At 45.9% G+C, this 20,084-nt stretch overlaps 5 protein-coding genes, 1 long non-coding RNA gene and 4 other non-coding genes across 15 annotated transcripts; 8 read left to right on the top strand and 2 right to left on the bottom strand.

Moving 5' to 3' along the window:
- Positions 1 to 139: 139 nt before the first annotated feature.
- LOC108036543 (probable ATP-dependent RNA helicase Dbp45A) lies at positions 140 to 2,140 on the top strand. The gene is made up of 6 exons (XM_017112767.2): positions 140 to 280; positions 337 to 878; positions 938 to 1,104; positions 1,157 to 1,515; positions 1,577 to 1,730; positions 1,787 to 2,140. The coding sequence occupies exons 1-6, from the start codon at positions 205 to 207 to the stop codon at positions 2,073 to 2,075; spliced, it is 1,587 nt and encodes a 528-aa protein (XP_016968256.1). The 5' UTR covers positions 140 to 204; the 3' UTR covers positions 2,076 to 2,140.
- Positions 2,066 to 7,274, bottom strand: LOC108036544 (NAD kinase 2, mitochondrial). 6 transcript variants are annotated; one of them, XM_017112769.3, is made up of 8 exons: positions 6,053 to 6,106; positions 5,359 to 5,920; positions 5,062 to 5,112; positions 3,949 to 4,195; positions 3,120 to 3,360; positions 2,853 to 3,059; positions 2,381 to 2,783; positions 2,066 to 2,317 (listed from the first exon to the last, which is right to left on the bottom strand). In XM_017112769.3, exons 3-8 carry the CDS (start codon positions 5,099 to 5,101, stop codon positions 2,214 to 2,216), a joined length of 1,242 nt encoding a protein of 413 aa, XP_016968258.1. In that variant the 5' UTR covers positions 5,102 to 5,112; positions 5,359 to 5,920; positions 6,053 to 6,106; the 3' UTR covers positions 2,066 to 2,213. The 6 variants fall into 6 exon arrangements, 5 of the variants coding, with proteins under 5 accessions (XP_016968258.1, XP_050743448.1, XP_016968260.1 ...); XM_050887491.1 differs by having other exon boundaries at positions 3,120 to 3,345; positions 5,062 to 5,920; positions 6,053 to 6,107; XM_017112771.3 differs by having other exon boundaries at positions 3,120 to 3,348; positions 5,062 to 5,920.
- A 515-nt stretch (positions 7,275 to 7,789) lies between these two features.
- LOC108036232 (uncharacterized) lies at positions 7,790 to 9,997 on the top strand. Its single transcript, XR_001768825.3, has 8 exons — positions 7,790 to 7,877; positions 8,113 to 8,164; positions 8,434 to 8,493; positions 8,679 to 8,751; positions 8,962 to 9,023; positions 9,288 to 9,347; positions 9,533 to 9,591; positions 9,836 to 9,997. It is a non-coding gene; the product is annotated as an uncharacterized LOC108036232 (long non-coding RNA).
- Positions 8,529 to 8,613, top strand: LOC122818423 (small nucleolar RNA Me28S-Gm3255). Its single transcript, XR_006367906.1, has one exon. It is a non-coding gene; the product is annotated as a small nucleolar RNA Me28S-Gm3255 (small nucleolar RNA).
- On the top strand, positions 8,814 to 8,893 carry LOC122818432 (small nucleolar RNA Me28S-Am982). Its single transcript, XR_006367915.1, has one exon. It is a non-coding gene; the product is annotated as a small nucleolar RNA Me28S-Am982 (small nucleolar RNA).
- Positions 9,134 to 9,213, top strand: LOC122818433 (small nucleolar RNA Me28S-Am982). The gene has a single exon (XR_006367916.1). It is a non-coding gene; the product is annotated as a small nucleolar RNA Me28S-Am982 (small nucleolar RNA).
- LOC122818422 (small nucleolar RNA Me28S-Gm3255) lies at positions 9,384 to 9,464 on the top strand. The gene has a single exon (XR_006367905.1). It is a non-coding gene; the product is annotated as a small nucleolar RNA Me28S-Gm3255 (small nucleolar RNA).
- On the bottom strand, positions 9,982 to 11,415 carry LOC108036231 (cytoplasmic tRNA 2-thiolation protein 1). The gene is made up of 4 exons (XM_017112241.3): positions 11,303 to 11,415; positions 11,088 to 11,248; positions 10,873 to 11,030; positions 9,982 to 10,816 (listed from the first exon to the last, which is right to left on the bottom strand). The coding sequence occupies exons 2-4, from the start codon at positions 11,133 to 11,135 to the stop codon at positions 9,991 to 9,993; spliced, it is 1,032 nt and encodes a 343-aa protein (XP_016967730.1). The 5' UTR covers positions 11,136 to 11,248; positions 11,303 to 11,415; the 3' UTR covers positions 9,982 to 9,990.
- On the top strand, positions 11,249 to 15,915 carry LOC108036623 (tetratricopeptide repeat protein 37). Its single transcript, XM_017112894.3, has 13 exons — positions 11,249 to 11,396; positions 11,456 to 11,667; positions 11,916 to 12,108; positions 12,163 to 12,758; positions 12,817 to 12,894; positions 12,955 to 13,369; positions 13,421 to 13,603; positions 13,665 to 13,849; positions 13,907 to 14,695; positions 14,747 to 15,178; positions 15,240 to 15,414; positions 15,473 to 15,660; positions 15,717 to 15,915. The coding sequence occupies exons 1-13, from the start codon at positions 11,304 to 11,306 to the stop codon at positions 15,874 to 15,876; spliced, it is 3,699 nt and encodes a 1,232-aa protein (XP_016968383.1). The 5' UTR covers positions 11,249 to 11,303; the 3' UTR covers positions 15,877 to 15,915.
- A 67-nt stretch (positions 15,916 to 15,982) lies between these two features.
- On the top strand, positions 15,983 to 19,557 carry LOC108036602 (vang-like protein 1). The gene is made up of 2 exons (XM_017112864.2): positions 15,983 to 16,601; positions 16,661 to 19,557. Exons 1-2 carry the CDS (start codon positions 16,355 to 16,357, stop codon positions 18,163 to 18,165), a joined length of 1,752 nt encoding a protein of 583 aa, XP_016968353.1. The 5' UTR covers positions 15,983 to 16,354; the 3' UTR covers positions 18,166 to 19,557.
- Positions 19,558 to 20,084: the final 527 nt, after the last annotated feature.

Raw genomic sequence — 20,084 nt, forward strand, 5'->3', positions numbered from 1 at the left:
TCTACTGATGATAAAGAAATGTTATATATATTTTCGCTGTTTATTTTATTAAATGTTCTCGGTTTTTATTCCAAATTGTTTTGAAATTGTATCTCAAAAATGATCGATAAATCTGTTTTACAATCGATATCGAGCGATCTCCCATCACTAGCACTCGCGCACGTTGTTTTCGTTTTTAATTTCGTTGTATTTTTATTTACCAAAATGCAACGGAAGGAGGCCAATCCCTTCCAGATTCTGGGCCTGCGTCCTTGGTTGGTGAAGCAGCTGACCAAGTTGGGTAATGTCAAGCGAGTCAGTCATCACACTTCGTAGTTAAGATCAAACTATTTCCAGGCCTGAAAGGAGCAACTCCCATCCAGCAGAACTGCATTCCGGCGATATTGGCTGGTCAGGATTGCATCGGGGCAGCCAAGACGGGTTCGGGCAAGACCTTTGCCTTCGCATTACCCATCCTAGAGCGGCTGAGCGAGGAGCCAGTAAGCCACTTTGCCCTGGTGCTGACGCCCACCCACGAGTTGGCCTACCAGATATCCGAGCAGTTCCTGGTGGCCGGCCAGGCGATGGGGGTGCGCGTGTGCGTCGTGTCCGGCGGCACAGACCAGATGATCGAGAGCCAGAAGCTGATGCAGCGTCCGCACATCGTGGTGGCCATGCCCGGTCGTTTGGCGGACCATCTCACCGGCTGTGACACCTTCTCCTTCGACAATCTCAAGTATCTAGTTGTTGACGAGGCGGATCGCATGCTGAACGGCGACTTTGACGAGAGCCTGGCCATCATCGAGAGGTGTCTGCCCAAGACCAGGCAGAACCTCTTCTTCTCCGCCACCATGAAGGACTTCATGAAGGAGTCCAGCATATTTCCCATTGCCAGCGAGGTGGGTTTTTTGGATATGCTATTGAAAAACTAGGTTTAATGGGTTTGTTTTGCTTTTAGTGCTTTGAATGGTCTCAGGACTCCGATGTGGCTACGGTGGACACTTTGGACCAGCGCTATCTGCTGTGCGCCGACTACGATCGCGACATGGTTTTAATCGAGTCACTGAGAAAGTATCGAGAGGAGAACGAAAACGCCAATGTGATGATCTTTACCAACACAAAGAAGTAAACAAAAATCTGGGTATACAAAAAGATGTGTTTAACATACTATTCTTAGGTACTGCCAGCTCCTCTCGATGACCCTAAAGAACATGGATATTGACAATGTTTGCCTGCATGGCTTCATGCGACAAAAGGAGCGTGTGGCTGCCCTCAGTCGCTTCAAGTCCAACCAAATACGCACACTGATCGCCACAGATGTGGCCGCCAGAGGTCTGGACATACCCAGTGTCGAGCTGGTCTTGAATCACATGCTCCCCCGGACACCTAAAGAGTACATCCACCGAGTGGGCAGGACAGCTAGAGCTGGTCGCAAGGGCATGGCCATCTCCATATTCCGCTTTCCACGCGATCTGGAGCTCTTGGGCGCCATTGAGGAGGAGATCAACACAAAGCTTACAGAGCATCCCATCGATCGTAAGAATTTGATAGACAAAATTATAAAGCAACATATTTAAAAAACATTAATATACTTTAGAGCGCATGGTAGAGCGAATATTTATGCAAGTGAATGTGACTCGCCGTGAATCTGAGATGCAATTGGACAATAACGATTTCGATGAGCGGGCCCAGAACTACAGGCGCAAGACGTGGATTATGGAGGGCAAGGATCCAGACCAAATGGAAGCACTGTAAGCAGGTCCAAATATTGTCCACATTCCAAAACTTATTTATATTTCAATTCCAGATATCGCAAAAAGCAGAAGGATAAACTGAAGGAAATACGCCGGAAGAGGAAACTGCAGCAGGCAGAGTCAGCTGCCAGCGAGGAGGGCAAGGCTCTCCTTCAGGATGAACGCTTCAAGTCTGTAGACAGTGCGCGGTTTGAGAAGAAGCGAAAAGGAAAGAGTAAAAACCCCAATGGAGACACCGAAAAGAAGCCTTTAAAAAGGCTCAGCAAAGGCAAGCCGCCTGTCCACAAGGGCAAGCCAAAAACTATCCAAAAGTCCAAGCAAAAGCTGAAGCGTGATGTTTAAATATATGTTTATACAATAACAAAATAACTTTTGAGCTTACACTGCTAAGTAGTAGTTGCAAAATGCATACTTAAATAATTTCAAAAATTCAGACATGCTAGGGCTAGATAACCAGGCACTTGGGACGCATCACTGGATTCAGTCTAAGGCGATTGTCAGAAGGGCGTCTTTTGGGTGGACCTCCAGCAAAGCCTTGGCGCCATCGTTGAAGGGGAACGAAATGCTGCCATCGATGACCAGGTCTGTGTGAGGAAGTAATATTCATTTCAGCAATAAATTTCAGCTTCATGGTCTCAACTACTCACTGGCATCGATGCAATGCGACTTGACAAACACGGTCTGCACAAAGTCGCGTTCCTTGAAAGTCTTTGGCGAGGGCCACACGCCCACGCAGATTTGCTCCCGGATCGAGTAGCAGAGGCGGGGATCATCAGGCGCGAATAGTAACCCCTGGTTGTAGCGCTGAGCGATCTCCTCCGCATTCTGGCGCAGCAACATCACGTCCTCCGAGCTACCATTGGGCAGCGAACGCAACAGGTCATCCACATCCTTGCTGGTGATGCGATTGATGCTGGTGTGCCAGGATGTTGAGCCCGTGCCCGTGCTGACACACAGTCCGGAGCACTTCGTCTTGTTCACCACGTCCTGGTGGTCCAGCACCAGCTGCAAGTGGGACACCCGGGCTGAAAGATGCTCCCCGATGAAGACCTTCATATGGATAGTACAGTGATTAGTTAATAAAGAATGATGACACCTAAGTAATGTGAAAACACACACCTCGTTCAGCGCCAAGTAGGGAAGGATGCGTTTCATCTTGGCCTTGTACTTGTGGGCCATGTCCTTGTCCAGCATTTCGGGTGCAGTGGTGACCTGCTCCATCTTAACCTCTGTGTGCCGGAAGAGGTCCGTTGACTCGGGGATTTCGCCGTTGCTGCCCAGCATTGTGGTCCGCACTCTCGAACGATGCATCCACTTAAAGTCCCCCTGTCAAGGGAAGCAAAATGTGTTAGCTATAACGAAGAAGGTGCTCATGATAGGACTTACGCTTTTGATGCGAGAGACGGCATCGGCGGGATTGTCCGAGTAGTGCTTGGGCAGCATCAGTCGACCCTCCGAGTGGAGTGGATCCGAGTTGAAGCCCACGATCGGCGTCTTCTGCTGGCTGAGTGCAAAGAGCGGACTGGCGCGGCCGGCGGAGAGAAGGAAGGTGCCATCGCCGCCCACCGGCACGATGACGTCCGCCCAGCTCATGACGTCCTTGCTCAACGAGCTTCTAAATTCAAGTCTGCTCGTTTAGTAAAGTCAACACACAAGGCGAGGGGCCGCATGGGAGACACGAAGTGTGTGGATGTAGAGATCAATTGTAGCGGGTAGTAGTCACGAATCGGAGATACATATAAAGTATAGTATGTGACGAGGTGACGAGACACACAGCACAATATTGGGAGTAGTGATTGGCGGTCAATGGGCATAGGTACTGGTACATATCTGCGTAGGTGATCCCTTAAAGGATCCAAAAACTTCCTATATATCAAAAATATTAGATGACAGAATAGGAAGTTCCGAATACAAATCATTTTTTAGATCCTCTAAGTAATAGTATTTCGAATTTAAAGATCACGATTATATATTTTATGTGTGTTGAATAATTAAATAGAAAACCTAATACTTCTAATAAAAAATGTATTTCTATAAAATCACAATTTATATTTCCTACATGTGCATTTCCCCGAGTTCAGAAAGATATACATACTTAGTCCTCATATTTCCATTGCTATAGTAATAAAAGATATGTATGCACCCAGTACCTGTCCCATTTCAAGTACCAATCCATCACTGATTTGGAGGATAACTTGGGTATGGATGTACGCACCTGCTGGACAACTTGACCTCGCAGCCCACGTCCTGGAAACTCTTCACCACCCGGCGCTCGAAGTCCTTGTGCACCTTGTGCAGGTGGAGAACCATCTCCACGTCGGTTCCCCGGTCTCGCAGCTTTTGCTGCAGCTGATCCGGCGACAGTTCCGGGTGACGCAGCTGCTCGAACTCATAGCGGGACAACTTGGTGACCACCAGGGCCCGCTTCAGCTTAAAGTTGGTAGGCGTGAACTTTGCGTACTCTGTAAAAAAGGCAATAGCGAACAGATGGCTGCGTTAGTCCCATCTTTGTCGTGTGCTGCGGACAAAAATTTACTCAACCCCTCTGGTAGAATCTTCCTGCCACTTAAAAGCATCCTAGGAACACCCGAAGTCCAAAGTCCAACCAGCCGGTTTCGACGGGAATCTCCCAGAACAGCTGATGGACCGCACAGTGGGTTTTGAAAGTATTTTCGATTAATTTTAAGTAGTGGCTAGGAAATATATTGTCATATATCTTTAAACTTTTTGAAATGGGGGCAGTACTTTTAGTTTAAAAATCATGTATGTTATTTTCACCACTATAACATAAATTCAAGAAGTATAGCATTTTCATTCCTAAAATATTTTCATAATTTGTTTGTAATGTTTACTTCTGCATGGTTTTTAGATTTCTTAATGATTTCTGAACATTCAAATTAAAAAATACAGGAACACAAAACATTATTTTAAATTCATTAGGACTGGTGACACTGCTTTCTGGATCAGCTATTACAAAATTAGGTCTTTAATCAACAAATTAAATAAGAAAGCCTACCCGTTTTTTGGATAATATATTTTTAACAGAATACTTTTGGCAGTCAATGTATCCGGTGAAAGTTCACCATAACAAAGAATTTGGCGAAAAAGTGTTTATAGATAATCTTCGGCTTGGCCAGAGTCAAAGGCGATTAAGACCTGTCAAGGCGAGCCTACGAGCTGGTGATATAGTATTATGTTTATTCCAGCACATGCCTAAAGCTGATAGCTGATAACAAAACAGCAGCGAAAACACAGATAGCTGGTGTGTGTAATATAACTGAAATTGCGCCATCAGCTCGTCAGCTCCAAAATCCCAGTGGATCCTTACCCTTGGAAAACTGCTGGAGCAACTGCTTCGATTTCAACATGCTGGGCGACTCTGGTGAAGACGAACAACGCACATTTAGAGAACTGATTTAAATTTATTTCGAATTCTTTGGGAAAGCCGTTCAGCTGAGTAGTCAGTACCGCTGCATAAACTACGCTCTACAAGTTAACTAATTGAGAAGAAGCAATGTCTCTTTGATTGGTTGGCCGGCTTTGTTGGTATCTTAACAACGATATACGAAAAAACTAAGTGTTTAGGTTAATGTTAGAACTATCCGGAGTTACGATCACTGCTCACTATCGCGCTATCCGTTCCCGCTGATCATTTTCACGTCCACTCTCCGGCTAATTGGCAGATTAACTGATTGATTATTACTCTGTTCCTCTTCGGCACATCGCTTATGTATGACAATTCGCCTTCGCTGTAAATTTATCGCCGTTTGTTTCTATTTTCGTCCGCTTTCGCTTCTCACATCTCGCCCGTTTGTGTGTACTTCTTCTTGTTGGGCATTGCTGATAAGCGGGCCAGCCTGTTCTTATCAGCCGAAATATGTATTCTGTATATAAAAAAAATACTCCGTCGGCGACTATTCACTGCCATTCACTGGCCCTCATCGAGGTCTTCTTCTTGCCCTGCGCCGAGTGAGAATTCGCACAGAATGTGCCCGCCAATCCTACTTATTCGAAATTGTTAACCAAGTGGTTGGAACTAAAAGTAAACTTATTATAGGTCTCTTCGCTAAATCTAACTTGCTGTACGTTGTCTAGTGGAAACGCTGCTGCTGGTACTGTCCAGGCAGTTTCGACACATCATCACTTTGGGCCTCCTCTATCTCTCCTCGCCCGATCATGATAATATTCTGAAATAAGCAAATAGATTTTGTAGTTTTTAATTGCTGGTATATGGAAAGAACATAGTAAGTATAGAGAAAAAAAAACATTTGTAAATAAAGGGGGAAAAACTAGGGTTAAGTTTACTCTTTTTAAATTACCTATACGTTTTTAATAAACCTTTTTTTTTAGAAAATGCATTGATCATCGAAGTGTGCCTGCTATAATAACTAAGAACATACAAAGATATTTAAGCGATTGTCCTAAAAGTTAAGTGTGTTCTGAATATAAGTGGTGGCATTACCTGGAAATATTAGAAGGAAGATCCATGGGTCTTCTGGGCAGCACTCTTGAGCAAAAGCAGCACGTTATGGGCCATTTTACTTATATTGTCACCGTCTAAGTCAGCCATGGTCGGGACCGGGCTCGGCTCCGGGAACGGGTTAAAGGCATTTGGGGCGTGCGAAATGGTTTCACAGCCCAGACGATTCCTGACACGATTATCCGGGATATGAGACACCGAATCAATTAGAGAAATGATCGAACTTGAGTCTTGGGGAACTGGAGTCACCAGCGAATCATAGTAATGGGTGCCTATCAGATCGCCGGCTCCCTGTTGAGGAGATTGGAAATAATTATGAATGTTCGTTAGTACATCTCCTGGGTACTGGGCATGATTAGTTTGGCTGCTAAACGCATTGTAGGCGGTGCGCAGGCGCTGCTCCTGGCCGTTCTGCTGCCGGCGATGGAAGTTGTTTTGATGGCGCCTCTGGTTGTTGGCATTCCAGGCGCGAGACCCCTCCCGAAGATCAAGACGGGACTTGACGTGGCCACGTGCCTGGTCGTTGGGAGCCAGAGGAGCTGCGCCCGCTGGCTGGTTCACATTGTTGCCGTGAGTGCGCCACTGTGCGGAGCTTTGAGAGAGTTCCGGGTGGAGCGACTCCTCCTCCCAGTACATCTTGTTGAAGTCGTTCATCTCGAAGTTCATTTGGCTAATATTGTCGTTATCCTCTTGGAAGTTGCTCTCCAGCTCGGAGCTCTGGAAATCGTCATCCTCGTCTTCGTCCTCATCATCTTGGCCGGCGTCCTTGTACGATCGAAGGCGCCCCGCCTGACGGTTGGTTCTCTTTGGAATCGGTTTGGTGGAATAGCGCGGTGGTACCTTTGGTTTCGGTACTACGCAATGCTCGTAGTACTCATCTGTGGGATCGGACATTATATTAAAGAAGGAAACTGGCATGGGTTTATAACAAATACCCAAAGGCAGCATTGCTCCGGAAGCATTAAAGTCCGTCATTTCGATTTTATCCCACCTGTAATTAAACCTAAAAGCACGAAAACAATTTACGCGAAAAGCTCGGCGCCGCGTCGGTCCAGCCAAAAAAACAGTTATAACCGTCCCGCTTGCAGAGTTGCAAATTCAACTATCGAAATCAGCCAAAACGGGCTAACCAACACTGCAAGTATTTTAATTTTTTGATCAGATGATCACTCAACTATTTATTCTTAAATAATATTATTAAATAAAAGAACTGCATTAATCATACAGATTAATGAATCGCTTGAATTTATGAGGTTTAAAGTGTTATGGAACATTTTACAATAAGTTGATCGAAGGGTATTCAGCAATTTAACAGGTGTCTGTGGAATATCCCAAATATTTCCCCTGTGAATAAAAGTGTAAATTAATTTTGCAGAATATAAATCCAAAAGTTATTTTATAATTACTATTTTAATTTGTAAGCAATCTAGCTGAAAAATAGCAATGTAATTAATTTACAAAATGTTTAAATTAAGTATATCGATATATATTTTGTGAACAAATATCGCGGTGTAAAAATATTTATTTACTCGATAACGATACTTTGATATTTTTAAATTTCTCACTACTAACTCGAATCGCAGCCAACTTCACTCGCTTCACTTTCTTGGAAAACGTGCAACGGAACGAACATTCCCTTCGCTACTAAAATTAATTAACAAAATGTAAGTAACTTGAATGGGGCACAGGCAGGTATTGCAGCGAATATAACTGCGAATAGAGTTCGGTTGGCTTGTTTGCAGAACTCAATGTTGCAAGATTAATTTGTGAAATGCAAGGAAATGCACTCTACCGGTTGCAACTCAAATTGCAGTCACGTGGTCCAGAATCCTTTGTTATCTCAACAATTTATTAAATAAAGTAAAACCATATTTAATGAAGCATTTGTTTATATTTCAGGTAAACCAACAATAATAAAGTGCAGCGTGCAATCGCTGGCAAATGTGTCTTGGTAAGTTCAATGCTAACAACAATTAGTTATTTAAGTTTAAATAAATAAATGCGAGCACGAGTCGCTGGTGTAAAGAAACCCAACTTTAGCTAGTGCTTTTTACTTGTTCGTAGATCAAATGTACTTTGCCCAAGCATAACCCAAATTTATCCTACCCGAATTTGCGGTGCATATTTTTTTCGTAAAGCCGACATTCACTTTCTCTGAAAATAAATTATATTTCCAAAATACTCTAAATGATACTAACTGAAATATCCCATTTTTTACAGAAACAAAATGGAGTTGAAATTCAACACGTGCTTGCAGGCCAAAGATGTTCACCCTAGATGGTAGGAATAACTTATATTATATGATAAACTTTCGTCATTCTATGATGATTTACTATTCTATTTTCTGACATCTCTTATGAACCGTTGTGATTCAAATCAGTTATAACAAATTCTGAAGTTCTTCAATAAAACCAAGAGTTCTTATTTTTATAATCTAAAACTAATACCTTTTTCTTTATTTGCAGATGGATATTCCAGACCTCTGTTTAATTATGATGATATCCAAAAGGGAGACTTCTTGGTCCACGTGTTGAAATGGTAATTAATCTTTCAAGTCATACTAATAAAGTAATCTATTCTATAAAAAAAGGTTTCAAAATATGTTCTGATGAATGAAACTTACACCATCTTTCGACTGAAAAAAGTATTGATGCTATACAAGTTTTCACTGAATTTTATAATCTACATAAAAACGTATATGTTCTTATGGCCCTAGTTATTTATAAACCTATTGTTCTATATTTGCAGTCCATGAAAATATGCTGGACTTTATCATCTTAGGACAAAATAGGACCAAACTGAAGAGAAAGGTAAAACATATTTAATTGAGTAAATCCCTTTGAGTTACACCTTCAATTGTCTCACATCTAAGGATATAAATCGAATTAAACTTCATAATTAATTAAGCCTAGTAAACAAATAGTTGTGATGAATGAAACTTACACCATCTTTCGACTGAAAAATGTATTGATGCTATACAAGTTTTAACTGATATTAAATTTTAAATCTTGGTTGTGGTTTTACTTATTTTCTAAGTTATTGCTTTCCTAAATAACACATTTTTTCTATTGCAGTTGAGAGCAAGAAGAATTGGATTTCCTGCCCAATTGAAGACCGGCCAACCTACTAAGAAGGTAACTTTTAGTTATTTTTAAAAAACCTTACCAAATATTCAATGATGCTTTATAACTTTCTGACATCTCTAATGATCCGTTGTGATTCAAACTTTTTTAATATAAATAACTGATGATTTTACAACTAATTTTAAATTACATTTTTCATTGCTTTAACTAATATTTTTCAACTTTTGCCTTTGCAGATTTTCCAAAACGCTTGAAACCTTCAATGCCAGATTAAATTCATCAACGATCTACCAAGGTTAGTATTGAAAATATTTTTTATTACATGAAGGCTTCAATGATGATCACTTAAACCATTCACAGACACCATATAAAGGTTAGGCGCTGACAAACTCCTCCAATATTTTTTTGGAGATAGGGAGTCATGCCTAACTGGTTATGGGCCCTGGTTAAAAACTTGGCACTGAGCTTCTCAATATAGTTCTTTGAATCTATAATTGATCTGGAAAAGTAACTAATGTTGGCTGTTTCCATCTTTACAGATATGGCTCCTTGGCGGAAAACACCCGTATCCGGTCAACACGGCGGCGATGCCAGCGACCAACAGCCCCTGGCTGGGATCAGAAGATTTAACATACAAAAAGAAGAACAAACAACTTGTTTACCACACATTGAATAAAAACCTCAATTTAAAATATTAGAAATCGTTTTTTACTAAATTTGCACGCTCCCGGAGAGCCAACTCCTGGTCCTGCTTGGCGATCATGCGATCGCCCTTGGACTTCTTGCCGATGCCCAGCTTGGGCAATCCTCTGTTCAGACCCTCGAGGAGGACGCAAGCCTTGCATGGCTGCTGCGAGGAGACGAAGCCACATCGCGTGCATATGCCTCGGACGGGCTTCTTCACGGTGTCCTTGAAGCGCAGCTGCTCGCCAGAGTAGATAATGTCCATGATCACCGAGGGTCGCACCTTCTCCAGATCCTTGAGAAAGGCCCTGGCATGGCCGCGATACGCATTGGGGGCAAACACGCACTCGGTGGAGAAGTAGACGAGCTTTTTGTAGTGGGCATACATCACGATCTCCTTCTCGTAGCTGTACTTCAGGGGCTTCACTCGCGGAATGGAGTCCTCACCGCCGCCGGTCCGAATGTCCGTGCAGCGTCGCAGGCGAGCCGTGTCCCCACGGAGCACGTTCATCAGCACCGTCTCCGCAATGTCATCGGCATTGTGACCCGTGGCTATGCTGTCCACGCCCAGCAGCTTGGCCCCGCGGTCCAGGGCCTGTCGCCGGAAGACCCCGCAAAAGGTGCAGTTGTTGGAACGTCCGATCTGACCCACAATGCGGTCCATGGTCCAGCCGTAGAGCTCCTCGTAGGACAGGATCTTCAGGGTAATCTGATAGTCATCGCGGTTCTGCTTGACCGTCTCCAAGCTGTCGTCCCGATAGCCAGTAATGCCCTCGTCTATGGAGAGAAGCACCAGTTCCAGGCCATAGTCGTGGCGCTCATTTAGAAGTTTCATCCTGAAAGGAATTGCAGTTATTAGAGAGGTGGGATTGTTGTTAAATTTGGAACCTACACATGAGCCAGGACCGTGGAATCCTTGCCACCACTGGCCGCCACGGCCACCTTCTCGCCCCGCCGGAACAAATTGCTGGAGGTGATAGTGTGATGAATCTCCGCCTCGAAGGCGGCAAAGAAGCACTCCTTGCACAGGGCATCGCCGGTTTTGGGGCGCTTTGGGAAGAACACGATTAATGGGATTAATCTCGGGTTAATGGTCTGTATTCTTACCTTTAAAGTAGCACGATTCCCGCACTGGGATTTGCAGTTTACGGGCATTTTAACTTAAAGTTCCCTAATATATAGCAAAGCAAACCATCTGTTGCGCTCTTTCAGCACTGAGCAACACTGGCCTTGCTCCCAAATCAAGTTACCCAGCACTGGTTGGCACTCTAAATATTTATCGATATCGTAAAAATAAGTAAACATTAATAATTTATATTTACAATGAGCGCCGGAAAAGAGACAAAAGCCTTGATCAAGGACATCCGGGAGACAATCAAACTGGGCAAACATGCGGAGGCCATTCCCAAGTGCCAGGTGATTCCTCCATTGCCGGATATCCCAATTACGCAGTATCCTGATGACATTCTTTGCAGCGCCTGTTAAAATCGGAGCCCAAGAATGCCATGGGCTACTTGTTGCTCGGAGCCGCCTACCAGAACCTGGACAAGGCGGAGGCGGCCAAGAACCTCAGGTTGTGCATCGAGTTCACGGAGGGACCGGCCACCGCCGCGCTCCTCGGACTGGCCAACTGTGCGCCCAGCATCGAGCTCCCGGAGATCTACGATCAGCTGGCGGATCTGCAACCGTAAGGATAAGGGGGTATCCTATGATTATATTTATACGTGGTAGTCTGATCTGAAAGTTTGGTTCCATGTGCCTCTATAAAGAATGAGAACCATTAGTTTCCATCCCCATTATGATGCTTAATAGATCATAATGTGACTTAGTAAAGATTTTATTTTATCTAAATCTATATTTTTTAGATTTTATGGTCTACTTAATTTATTCGAACCTACAATAGTACAAATCTGATCTTAACTCTTGACGTTTTAGAGAACAAGCTTTGGACTATTGGGAAAAGCTTTTCACCTTGGCCTCGGATGCTAGTGTGGCTCCCGCCTGCTTTGCTGTTTTGAAAAAGAGAGTTAAAAACCCAGAGGAAAAACATTATTCGAAAATTCAGGAATACCTGGGACGCATTTGGTTTGCTAACGATTTGGAAATTAGCACAGAGGATACTCAACTTGTAAGTCAATCTAATACAAACCAATGAATAGCGATTAATTCTACTTATACTTAGTACAAAACGACCGTGGAAGCTCTACTAAAGTTCTCGGAACCAAGCGCACAGAGTGCCGTTTACAAGCGATACCTAAAGTGGCTCTACAAAGAAAAGGATTTTGTGTCCTGTGTTCGACACGCCTGCAACATGACCGAATCGCATCCCAAGGATGTGTATGGATACGAGTGGATTTGCAAGACCTACTGCGAAAACCACGATCAACCTGACAAAGATCTCTGGCAACAGGAGCTGAGGCATCCCATTCAGGTGTACGCTGAGCAGCTTCTGGAACTGAACCCCAACTCAAACTTGGCCCTGTTGATTAAGGCACTCGATCTCTATGCGGAGGGCCAGTTTGTTGCGTCCAGACAGTTGGCACTGCAAGCGCAGCAAAGCCATCCCACGTACAAAGTGACTCTGGAGCTGCTGGCTCAAATCCACACAGAGCTGGGAGCCTATAAGCTGGCACTTCAGCTGTGGCAGCAGATAGGTCAGGAAAACGATGCTTATGCGTTATGTTTATCCCACGAAAAGGATCACTCTAAATTAAGAGAAGCAGTCAGGGTATTGCAAGCGCCAACGAAAACGGAAGGCAATGTTAGGACTTTAGCTCGGTGAGTTATCAAAATTATACAATCATGTTGTTTTTAAAACAAATTTTTTATTTTGAAGCTGTTACTTCAAGCTCGGCGAATTGCAGCTGCTAAACGATTTGCCCCTAGATGATCTCTCCAGGGCAGAATTTGTCTTGTAAGTAAAGCCCTAAGATCTAGGAAAGCTAAAACACATCCTTGCTTTTAAAACTATCAGGGCACCAGCTGAGGGTCTTCGAGAAATTCATAACCAAGAGACATTTGAGGCCCTTCTGCTTAGTGGCAAACTGCACATGACGCTGAAAAACTATTCCGACGCCCTAAACAGCATGTTGAAGGCCACTCGACTGCGACCCCACTTTGCCGAGTGCTTCGACTATCTGGGCAGGCTTTATCCGCTGGCCACTGGGGACTTGGCACGCGCTCGCAAGTGCTTCGAGAAGTGCATCAGCCTCAATGCCCTGGCTGAGGAAGCAGTGGATGCCCTGAGCTTTATCTATCAGGAACTGGGCGAGGAGGAGTTGAACGAGACGCTGCTGCTGAATACTTTGCGTCACTTGGGCAGCGACGAGTCAATCCGCCTGCAGTATAAGCTGGGCCTGCATTTCCTGCAAGTAAAAAAGTGGGACAACGTTAGTATCATACGATATATGGAAATTTTCCCGTTAACACTCTTCTTACAGGCAATCCAATGCTTTCGCATTGCCATCAAGCACGACTCACGCTGCATGGTCTACTGGGAGTCATTGGGCGATGCTTATGCGGCGCGTGGTTCCTACAACTCGGCCATTCGGGTCTTTCAGAAGATCCTCGAATTGTCACCGGAGAATAGCTACGCCCTGCTTCAGTTAGCCTCCATAAAAACGGTGCGGAAATCCAAAACCATACAGACAACTTATTAGAAAGATTATTTTTCATACCTAATAGACGACACGCATGTACACCGAAGCCATTGAGGATTACAATGTGCTATTAAAGCTAAAACCTAGCTACCTGCCAGGACTTCGAGGAGCCGCCGAGGCGCATATTGGCATGGCGAATAGTCTAAAGAACCAAAATCTGTACGGCAGGTCCAAGGAGCATTTTCAGCTGGCTGTGGGACATCTTCAAAGGTAAGACCAGCTCTCTTAATCCTAGAATTTCAGTTTCTAAACAACTGAACTCCCCAGCGCCTTTCTTCAACCGAAGGCCCAAGGCATGGTTTGGCTGTGGCGTCTCTCGGCCAGTGTATTCGTCCAGACCGCCCAGCTGCCTCCCTCGTTGGCCAACTTGGATGTGGCCGGTAGTCTGGCCAAACGGGAGGAACCCATTGCCTATCTGTCACGGAAGGATCTACTGCAGCTAGCCCAGCGTTTCTATCTGTGCGCCTTGAAGCTGAAGCAGAACACCTACCTGTGGTACGAGTTGTCGCTGGCCAGCTACTACAGTGCCATCTTCATTCCCGAGGAGGCCAAAGGACACCTTGAGACAGCGGCTAGAGTGTGCAAGATGGCCATCAAGGAGCGGGGCAATCGATGGCAGAATTGGAATCTACTCGGTGTGATTAACATGCACTCAGAGTACGAAAATCTGCCGTTGGCTCAGCACTGTTTAATTCAGGCTGTGGAGCTGGAAAGGAAGTGTTTTACGGCCTGGACCAATCTCGGGGTGCTCTATATCAAGTTGAACGAAGTCCGGTTGGCCAATGAGGCTTTCACGAGAGCCCAACAATCGAGTCCCGTGTACGCCAACGCTTGGATAGGCCAGGCAATGGTTGCGGAAACGATTGGCGATCGGGAGGAGGCCTTCGACCTGTTCCGTCACTGCCAGCAGTTTGACTACCATCCCGAGGCGGCGCTGGGATTCACACACTGGGTGTGCGAAATGCTGTCGGATCCGAGTTCTCGGAACAAGCCGCACATCAGGCACGCCATAGAGCACATGTACGCGGATGTCTATGCTCTGGATGCCATCAATTGGTAGGTCTCTAGATCTAATACGATCATCTAACCATCTTAAAACATTTTTAGGTATGTGCAAAATGAGGAGACGGATGCTAGTATTGCATCGCTGTCGTTCCAGGGATTCCTGTATGCGCGGAAACAGCTCTATCATCAAGCGGTGGAAGCCTTTACGCGCGCTTGTAAACTGTGCGAGCCTGGAGCGGATCGAGACAAGCTGTACACCAATCTGGGCTACCTTTACCTGAAGCTGGACCAGCCGGAGCAAGCGGCAAACGCGCTAAACACGGTGGCTCATGCCTCGTTTAAGCCTATTATAGGTCTGGCTCAGGCATATTACCGATCCGGTCAGCTGCAGGAGTCCTATTCGATTTACAACTCGGTTCTGAGTAACGTTGTGGGCCATGATGACGACAAAGCGGCTACCATCCTAGTGGCCATGGCCTCCATGATCTATGCCTTCCAGGGCGAAGCAGACACCAAAACGCTGCTCTATCAGTGGTTTGTAGCGGAATTCTTGCTTTGTTGATTCCACTTTTTTTAATGATATACTTTTCCAAAGCGTCCTGCTGAAGGACGTTCCCATTCAGGCCTTGTACTCGGCCTTCGCCTTGGGCATACTTCATAAGGATAATGAGCTGAGCCGGACAATAATGACGGAGCTGAGTGCGTACGCTTTCAAGGAGGAGTACTGTGCCGATGTGTCTTATCTAACAGCGTACTATATCCTGATAAATGTGGGTTGGAAGGATCTAATGTGTTGGTTCTTAGATAATGATAAATTTATTACTTTAGGAGGGTGTCCACAAGGCGTTGTGCTTCCTACAGACCCGCGTCCGCATGTTTCCCCATTCCGCGAGTCTTCGGAAGGTTTTGCTCAAGTTCCTTCTTGACTATTTCCATGAGGACCGAACCTACCAATTGCCCACAGCAAATATGGCTCTGATAGCTCTTACCCTGGGCCACACCAATCAGCTGAATGGGTAAGATGCAGGGGTTGCTTTAATATTTGTATTACTTTAACTAATTTTGTTTTTAGTATCTTGGCTAGCGAGGAGGCGCAGACGACCATATACGCCAGCCAGGCGGTGAGTCCAGTGGACAGGACCTGCTCTCTGAAGCTGGTGCAGCGCGCGATTCGGCTGAACCCAACGGACCAGCAAGCCAGGCAATTACTTGCTGCCATCACTGCCCATTAATAATAATACCTTATAAAATAAATGTAAAGATTTTCAAAATCCTTTATTTTTCCCGCCATAGCTGCCAGTGTTGGAAAACGGCAGCTTGCAATGAGACCGCACTGCTGGGCTGGCCTTAGTCAACGGTCACACTGCGTCGGGGGGTGAAACCAAGCCAAGTCCACGAAAAACGGAATAAAAAGCGTAAAATGTGTGTGAAATAGTGCAAGTGCAGGTGCAATAGCCAAGCAAGAGACCCCAAGTGACAATGTGCCGCAAAAATAGCCACAGATAGACCTCTAAGTCGCCGCGAGGGGCAGCCACTGCGCCCTGCATACCTGTGTATGAAAAACCTGCTGCCGCGGCCGTAATTACAGTTAGACACTAAAATAGCTGCACGGTCAGGTTGCGCGGTGATTTGGGGCACGCAGCTTGGCGCGGATAAGGGGACTAGGGATCGGCATCGGGCCTGCAGCCCACGCACGCTAGCCCAATTGCAATGGAAAACGAATCCGTCAAGTCGGAACACAGTGGACGCTCCAGACGCTCGCGGAATCACAACAACAACGGCGGAGGGGGAGGAGGTGGAAGTGGTGGTGGTGGCGGAGGAGGCAGCGTAAACAACGGCTACCACAGGGAGCGGGATCGCTCCAGGCACTCGCATCGCAGCACACACTCCTCCAAGTCGGGCAAGGGATTCCAGCGGGGCGACATGGCACCGTACCAGACCAGCGTTAACATGACAGGTGAGTTGTAATGGCTTAGCTGCTCCAACACGATCATTAAACTCTATACCCATAACCAGGTGACGGCAGCCACGATGGCCAGGAGGTTATCGAGGTCCAGATCCTGCCGCAGGACGAGAACTGGGGCGAGAACACCACCGCCGTCACGGGCAACACCTCCGAGCAGAGCATCTCCATGGAGGACATCAACAACATGTGGCACCGCGAGAACGACAAGGGCTTCGGCTTCGCCTGCCGCCGCTACGTGGAGTCCAGCTTCTACTTTCTGCTGGGATGCGGCACCTTCTTCTCGCCTGTGGCCATGGTGGTGATGCCCTACGTGGGCTTCTTCCCGTCGGCTTTCGATCATCCGGAGCTGACGCAGACGGTACGCACCCAGCTGCTGGCCTGCAGCGAACAGTGCAAGGGACAATTGGTCTCGCTGGCCGCCCGCCTCTTGCTCCTGGCCATCGGTCTGTGGGCGGTCTTCATGCGACGCACTTCGGCCAGCATGCCAAGGATTTTCCTTTATCGAGCATTGGTGCTCCTGCTTGTGACTATCTGCACCTTCGCCTACTGGCTCTTTTACATCGTGCAGGTCACGAACGGTGCCAAGATCGTGGTGGAGACTGGCGGCGACGCCGTGGACTACAAGTCACTGGTGGGATATGCCACCAACTTCGTGGACACTCTGCTGTTCATCCACTATGTGGCCGTTGTCCTGCTGGAGCTGCGCCACCAGCAGCCCTGCTACTACGTCAAGATCATTCGCTCCCCGGACGGCGTTTCGCGCTCCTACATGCTGGGCCAACTGAGTATACAGCGTGCGGCAGTGTGGGTGCTGCAGCATTACTACGTGGACTTCCCGATATTTAACCCCTACCTGGAGCGCATCCCCATCTCGGTCTCCAAATCGCAGCGCAACAAGATATCGAACAGCTTCAAGTACTACGAGGTGGACGGCGTGAGTAATTCGCAGCAGCAAAGCCAGAGCAGGGCCGTTCTGGCGGCCAATGCCAGGAGGCGCGACTCCTCGCACAACGAACGATTCTACGAGGAGCACGAGTACGAGCGTCGTGTTAAGAAGCGGCGTGCCCGTCTCATCACCGCCGCCGAGGAGGCCTTCACCCACATCAAGCGAATTCATAACGAACCTGCTCCGGCACTGCCGCTCGATCCGCAGGAGGCTGCCTCGGCGGTCTTTCCCTCGATGGCCAGGGCTCTGCAGAAGTACTTGCGGGTAACGCGCCAGCAGCCGCGACACACCTTCGAGAGCATCCTGAAGCACCTGGCCCACTGCCTGAAGCACGATCTGTCGCCTCGCGCCTTTCTGGAACCCTATTTGACCGAGTCGCCAGTGATGCAGAGCGAGAAGGAGCGCCGCTGGGTGCAGTCGTGGTCTCTGATCTGCGACGAGATCGTTTCCCGGCCAATTGGCAACGAGTGCACGTTCCAGCTGATTCAGAACGATGTCTCGCTCATGGTCACCGTTCACAAGCTGCCGCACTTCAACCTGGCCGAGGAGGTTGTGGATCCCAAGAGCAACAAGTTTGTGCTGAAGCTGAACTCCGAGACATCCGTATGACACCACCACAACGCCCCGCCGATCATCACGCCCACGCACAGCAACCAGACGCAGTCGTCCTATCTGCATGTGTTCGTCTGATAATCCCACCTTTCTTATATTCCCAATCCTTTTTTAACAATAGTTTTTCAGACCAACTTAGCGGACTGTTGAAAAGAAATTCACTTTTACTTGCCAGAAACATCATTATAATCAATCAAATTAAGCAATCAAAATTAATTATTAACGAAAATGCTCCTAAAAGAACAAAATGGCCGGCAGGTCGACCAAGTCCTTGAAAAGAAACACAAACATGTTGGAAGGTCGAAATCAAACTGACAAAAATTCAAAACACGCCCTGTACTTATTTGTTCGTGTAACAAAAGATTAGATAGGAAGACGACGTACTTATCAGCCATGAACTTGAACTTATGACCCGAATATCAACAGCCAATGCTCAAAAGCCCAGTGTATCATCCTGAACCGACTCGAACATATCACACGACCCTTTGATAAGCAAACATGACTTACAAGTTCCCAAAGTATTAATTATAAGAATGATGGTTCGGCCTCCAGGCCGCGATCATAAGATATCAACTCTTCAATGCAGCTCTTTTATACACGTTTTTTATTTTAGGAAATATGTTTAGTATAAAGTTGAGCTTACTCGTCGCGGAATATTGAATACCCAATATTTGTGACGTTTAAGCCCCGATCGCTAGCCTTAAGAAGGTGTGTGGAGTCAGCCCAGGCGAACCCATGGAATTTTATCTAAGACCCGGACTCGCGCCAAAAGTGGAGCAGTCGCCACTCTTGTCGCGACTCGATAGGATTTTACACACGCACATTTTAAGCCGAAACCGAGAGGTCCTAACTCATCTGCCACAAAGTTGAGAGACGGCAAAACTGTAACTCGAACGCAACTGATGACAAATACATACTTTAAGCGAAGACTGCCTGAATATGCATTTTATACACACAAATTGCCAACAGCCACTAGCAGGTGCATGCACTCACCTGTGCATAGCAACCACATACATATATACAGAAACTCGTGTATTTTTAGAAACAAAATTATAGTGATAAGGGCCCGAATTCGTATTCGAACTTATGTACGTTCCAGTGAACCCAATCTAAGCATATATAGCATATATATACCTATTTACAAACTACTTAGAGAACTTTTGCTTGAGGTTTGATTTATTTTCGTTTCTAGCTAAATGCCTTCTCTCGAAGCACTCCTTGTATTGCAAATCTCTAGCAACTACTTAAAGCAATTGGAAGGGCAAGACCGACCCCTAATCATACATACCATCTTTAAATTAACTCTCAAACTGTAACTGTTGTAACTATAATTAGCTTGTGAGACCACATGCCGTAAATAAATCGAACCCTCTTTTTTAACAGCTTTAAATAAGATATGTTTCTTATGCTCCGAAGGAAAGGAATTCATTCTTCGCATGCCAGGTAAACAATTTGATCTGCAAAACAATGCGTCAGCTTGGGACAAGCAACCGGAAACACCAAATTTCTTTAATCAGATCCGGATAGAATGCATTTAGCTCACAAAATAGTGCAATACAAATTGGTCATTTGGGTACAATATCTGTGGTCAAGGAGACTTGACTGTCGTTGATAACAGTACCAGTGGATTTGGTTTTATTTATTGTAAAAATTTTCTAGCCAACCCGATGTAAAACTTTACCCAAACCCAAAAGATCCAGTGCAAAAGGTTTCTATATAAATCAGTTTTGGGGTTCCCATTTCTAAGGCCACAGATACGATAGGACGGCGCGAATTCTTGTGATCCTGGCAGACAGTCGTGGCCAACATTCAATGGCTTGTTATCGCCTCACTGACTGACCCACTTGACTTTTTTTGTTTAGAATATTTCGTTTTGGGTAAACAATTTTAACTACAAATAGGTGTTCAAGTATGTA

This window comes from Drosophila biarmipes, chromosome 2R (assembly GCF_025231255.1).
Source record: "Drosophila biarmipes strain raj3 chromosome 2R, RU_DBia_V1.1, whole genome shotgun sequence".
Lineage (NCBI taxonomy): Eukaryota > Metazoa > Arthropoda > Insecta > Diptera > Drosophilidae > Drosophila > Drosophila biarmipes.